This window comes from Gigantopelta aegis, chromosome 11 (assembly GCF_016097555.1).
Source record: "Gigantopelta aegis isolate Gae_Host chromosome 11, Gae_host_genome, whole genome shotgun sequence".
NCBI lineage: Eukaryota > Metazoa > Mollusca > Gastropoda > Neomphalida > Peltospiridae > Gigantopelta > Gigantopelta aegis.
The window spans coordinates 24,639,694-24,645,845 of NC_054709.1; the positions used below are offsets into that span (position 1 = coordinate 24,639,694).

The 6,152-nt window shown below is 37.8% G+C and overlaps 1 protein-coding gene across 1 annotated transcript in view; it reads right to left on the minus strand.

Moving 5' to 3' along the window:
- Positions 1-4,578: 4,578 nt before the first annotated feature.
- The window catches only part of LOC121385105, a 7,008-nt gene continuing 5,434 nt past the window's right edge, over positions 4,579-6,152 (minus strand). The window contains exon 5 of the mRNA XM_041515641.1: positions 4,579-4,611. Coding sequence (XP_041371575.1) covers positions 4,579-4,611 — 33 coding nt within the window. The remainder of the gene's footprint in view (positions 4,612-6,152) is intronic.

Below are 6,152 nucleotides of genomic sequence, written 5' to 3' on the forward strand. Positions count from 1 at the left end.
ATAAAATTCTTTTCAAGACGAAAAAAAAAACCCGAGATGGTATAGCCATAAAATCTGTTTATACTAGTATACAATCTAGAGCTTATTACTGCACTTTTTCCCCTATTTGTTAATGTTGAAAAGACCAAAAAGTTCGCCCGATATTTTTTGAAAGTGTATGCTCCCGAATAACGCTATAAAGGCGAAGTGTAATTGGTCGATAATTAAATTCTTATTTATAGATGAAATGTCACCTGAACATGGGAGTCCACACACTGCTGTTAGATCTACCGGTAGACCAGTAGAGCTAATTTTAATCAGATTGCGCCTGAACACACATTTAGTCAAAATACAAATAAATCAACTTCTAACGTCCTTTTCATTTAAGGGGCGTTCATACGATCGAATCGTACTGTGGGAACACCTAAATCAGAACGACTTTAGTCTTATAGAAGTCGTGTCGGAATCGTAGCGAACATGTTCTATTTCTCACGACAAATCGTAAGCTCTCAGCCAATCAAATCACATTAAAGTTCAACCGTTCAGTTTTGTCATTTCTGGTTTTGTTTGTAAACATGTCAAAATGTCCGGATTTCATGGGTCCATAAAACCTATTATTGTTCAGCTATGGTCAATAATTGTTTTGTTACCTACAACCAAATGTCAACTAAATCGTCCCAGAACCGTTCTTACAAGATAACATAACAGAGGCGACAAAATAAATAAATAAATAATAATAACAATTCCAGCAAAAACAATAGGTTCCCAGCCGAAAAGGCTTGGAAGCCTAATAATAAACAAACAAAAAACACACACGCACGCACACACTGACACACACTGACACACACACACACACACACACACACTGATTCACACCCACACACATCCGGTCTGACACACACTGACACAAGGCACACACACACACTGAAACCACACACACACTGTTTAAGCACACGCCCATACACATACACACTAAGTACACTCCACACACACACACACACTGACACATCCGCTCACACACACACTTCACACTGTCACACACATGAACTCAAAAAACTTATTCACTGACACACACTGAACACACATCACACAGAACACAAAAACCCCCACACACACTCCCCTACACACCACATCACACTGACAACACACTTAACGACTACACAAGTTGAGTAGCACACACACACACACTGACACTGACACACACACACACACTGACACACACACACACACACACACACACACACACACACACACACGCGCAACCCAGATGTATCATAAATGGAAACGTGGCGAATATACTACAATAAACACGTAAAAAACCCATATCATTGGCTGCGTACAGCTGATGTCACCGTGATTATTTAGTTTCCTAGCCATTGCAAAAGCTAGCTCATTCAATATAGTGGGCTAGAATATATTATAAAAATATAATTTTGAACTCACTGGAAATCCATCCAATATAACGATAACGGTTTAATCCAATCCAGTACTCGGAGTCATCAACAATGTCGAAAATCGTATCATAATTTGAAGAAATTATTTTGATAAGCGTGCAGGTATTGTTTGCTGTAGTCCAACTTTTATCTTGTTCATACAAGCAAATTCGGTTATTGCTGGTACCTGGGGAAAAAAACACTGTTGATGTCATATGCCGAATATTTCCTTTGTGCAAATTAGTATTGAACATGGTGTATATTATCACACAGTGGGAAAGTACATAGCATAGCTTAGCGTAGCACAGAACAGCACAGCACAGCACATAACTATTGTGACCTGGCCCCGTTGCACGAAGCGATCTTAGCGTTAAGATGACCTGAAGTGCACAAGGTAGTACTAAACCAAATAACGTCCGGCTGAGTCAAAGTTCGAGTTGCACCCAACTTTTGATAGAGAAGTGAGCACCACAAGTCCTGTGATTGGTGAGAAATATTAGTGTGTTGGTTGTATGCAAATTTATTTCATTTAGTACCACTGTGTCAAGTAGCCTTGTGCTTGAAACATGTATGGTGTACCTGTAAAAAACAAGTACTCGAATTTTGTGCGGACTAGGTGGTAACAGACGCTACCCGTTATCTCTGAAATGAGTAGCATCATCCCCAATTTGTTTCTGATTCACTTTAAGGGTGAGTGGTGGTAGTATTTATATCCGTGGTGTTTATCTCTATTGATACACTACAGGTAGGAGTGTTAGACACATATGTTACTATTGTCGTCTCTGGGACTTGATTTGGTGGTATACACCCATAAGGTAGTTTTGAATTTACGATGATCTTCTTCCTGCGATCGCTTCGTGGAACGAGGCTCAGAGTTCTGTGCTGATGTTACATTTAATTTCTGTTTAACATTTAGTTTCTATAAAGATGCATGAAAACAAGCACAGACACCAACAGATTCCATGTATAATTTATCATCGTGAAAACAGAAAGTCAAGACCATATACATTTTACATGTGGAATGTCTATCAGCTTTCTCTAATATGTTTCTGGAATAATGTACGCAAAAATATATGTAATAACTCCGTGTATATTGAATTAATTTTGCAAATAGTTATTTTAATGTAAACTTATAAATTATATAAATACGGACCGTATACACACTCTAAAACGACTGGTGTGGTATTACGGGCCTACACTAAGATCCCCCCCCCCCCCCCCCCATCGAAAATAGTTTTGCTTTTTAACTAGGGCCTCTTTAGGACAAAACTAGCGTATTTTGTAGTAAAAATAGATTTGTTTTCTTAACCAAAAAGCCATTGTTGATACATTTTATTAGGACTGCACAATTTGCCCCTCCCCTGTTCTGAATACCCCTCATATGATCCAGTGTATGTAGATTGTCGATATCATGTCGATAGTGACTAAAAACATGTTACATTCTAGTTAGAATGTTGATAAGGGACATGCTATCTATGGCAGCACGTTCTGTTGTAGCAATATGTAAACCATGGAAAATACAATATTTTGAAGGGTATATAATCTGGCATGCCGTATATATATATTTTATTTTATATTTTTATTTTTTTGCCATTTCATATTATGTTTATGCTCGAGGGAAATATATATTTAATTGTCACGAGCTATAGCGACTGATAATGAAACTTACAAAGGATATAAACTTGATACAAAATGATTGCGAGTTTAATATCCAATTTAATATTCTTCTTCTTGTGTTTCTTCTTGTTTTTTTTCAACCCGATCATGCGAAATAATACACGAGAATCAGTGTTTAAATATATTTCACACCTGATTCATCCACTATAAAATATAGCCTCAAAATACAAATGGTAATTTTGTTGTACAGTTTGAATCAAAACAAACACGATAAAACGACTTTAACAATTTATGATCAGTGTGCCTTTTTAAGCTAACAAACATCAGCCTTCGAAATTAGCAGCGGCAATCAGCAATATCGGCGTAAAGCTTTTCTCGGGGGGTGGGGGAGGGGGCGGTACGCATTATCATGCTGCCATTATGTACACTTCATGTGATTAAACTCTGGCTAAACGTTTACGCACCCGGAAATAATAATACTTTGACTGGTGTGTTGCTCTCACTTAAATATAATTTTAAATATTAGCGTTGATACTTACATTTACAAACATATCTGTTTTCTTGTTGACAGTTTTCTGTCCTCACGTATATTGCCATTTTTTTAAAATTAAAAAAGAAGAATATTTTCTTATAGTGTGCTTTCACATATCCGCATAAACCGTTGTCGTTAAATGTCCATTTCAAAGACGATTGTTGAAGAAGTTCTGAAAATGTACATATTATACTAATCATAATTATATATATTTAAAAACAAAGGAGAATCATGCAATCATAGTAACATATGCTTTGAAAGTAAACCACGAAATCTCTTAAACATTTGATCAAATATGGTTTAAGTAATGTAAATAACAATAAATATAATAATGGTATAATGTATTCGATAAAATATACAAATGGAATGTATTAAATTTTATTTCCATCCGACACCAAAACTAAAGTGCCTATAGAACACAAAGGGTTAATCAGAGAAGTAAGTTAACTAATCTAGATTTCAAACATGTTTCTTGGTTATGAAAAAAATATTGGTTAATCAATCAACATTCCCTCATATACTTGTCAAAATGGGTTAATAGTACTCGGGCTAACGGACGGACAGGCGCCGGACAAAGTGGTATCACAAAAGCTCCGCTGATGAACATCATAGCGGAGTCAAAAATTAATCATTAGCCATAAACAGGACATACACATGCTAAGTGAATTTAAATAAAACAGTTATTATGTAATGAACCAATAATCGAAAACGTACATACCGACTTTGTAAACACTCATCCCGTGTTCCGTGCCGCAGTATTCCTGAGAGTTACCCAAGCACCGGTCCTGCGCAGTGTTCTCTGTTGTGTATTCCGGTGAATCAAGACAAACACATTTCGATCCCTGAAAGACCAATATTCAGAAGTAAAATTTCGATCACAATACCACTTTATACAAGGATGAAAGGAAAGAACTTTACTATTATATTTCACCTCAAATTAATCAACTTGATAACAACGCAAATGTTTTGTTTGTTTGACAACAACCGAAATGTTTATATTTTAGAACCACTAGAAGTCTATCTACTAGATTTAGAGATTGTATGCAAGTACTAAAAAAAAACTCCAGTATAAATGTATTAATAAATTCATAAATGTACAAATAAATGAGCATACATCTGGTTTTGTTTATTGATTTGCATGTAATGCAGTGTTATAATTATTATTTGAAATTGTTTGTGTGTTAGTGTATATATATGTGTGTATGGGTCTGCGTGTGTATTTAACTGTGTGGATGTGCGTGTGTGTGCGTGTATATGTGGGTGTTTCTCTCTCTCTCTCTCTCTCTCTCTCTCTCTCTCTCTCTCTCTCTCTCTCTCTCCTCTCTCTCTCTTCTCTCTCTCTCTCTCTCTCTCTCTCTCTCTCTCTGTGTGTGTGTGTATTTTATTTTCTCTCTATGTGTGAGTGAGTGTGAGAGTATGTCTTTATATTTGTGTGCGTGTGTTTCGTAGTGTATGTGTGTGTGTGTGTGTGTGTGTGTGTGTGCCTGTGTGTGTATGTGTTTGTTTGTGTGTGTATGTGTGTGTTTGTTCGTGTCTCTGTTTGTGTGTGTATATTTGTGTATAAGTGTGTGTGTGTGTGTGTGTGTGTGTGCGTGTGTGTGTATCCGTGTGGTGTTTGTGTTTCTGTTTGTATGTATGCGTGTGGTGTTCGTGTGTCTCGATGTGTGCGTGCGTGTGTGTGTATGTGTGTGTATGTGCACGTGTGGTGTTGGTATGCGTGTGGTATGTGTGTATGTGCGTGTGTGTATGTCTATGTGTGTATGTGTGTGTGCGCGCGTGTGTGTGTATGCGTGTGGTGTGTGTGTTTATGTATGCGTGTGGTGTTCGTGTGTCTGTGTGTGTGTTTCTACGTGTGTATGTGCGCGCGCGTGTGTGTGTTTATTTGTACAAATGTGTGAATGTGTGTGTGTGTGTGTGCGTGTGTGTGAGTGTATGTGTGTATTTGTGTGTGTATGTGTGTTTGTGTATGTGTGTTTGTGTGAGAGAGTTTATGTGTATACGTGAATGTGTGTTATCTATGTATGTGTGTGCGCATGTGTGTGTGAGAGAGAATGTGTATATGTGTGTATGTTTCTGCGTGTGTGCGTGCGTGCATGTGTGTATGTTTGTTTGTTTCTGTGTGTTTGTAGTGTTTGAGTGTGTGTATCTGTGTGTGTGTGTGTGTGACGGAACATTCTCTTAAATTTGTTTTCGCCTGTGGCGATTTCAATTGTGTTAGAGGGCCGTGTGCAGTTTAATTGCACTTAGCTAGCTGGGCAACTTGTTACGTAATACTTCGCGCGATCGGGCATTCCAATATGCACTTAGTCCAGCTGTGGAGGCCATGTGGCGAGTAGTTACGTAATACCCCTGCGAGTGCGGTTTTTACAACCGTGATTTGGCGACGATGGCGTCAGTAAGTCTGACGATCAGAGAGAAATATACCGACGCTAGTAGAGGTGAAATATCAGATGATAGGGGGAGGTACCGCCTTGTACCCCCAGGCCAATTCTGATTTTTATAATAAATAGCTAGTTTTTAGAGATATCGAGTAGAACGAAAAGGAAGCTTCCCGGGAACGTTAGTCCGTTTGGACTTTGGTAAATATCATT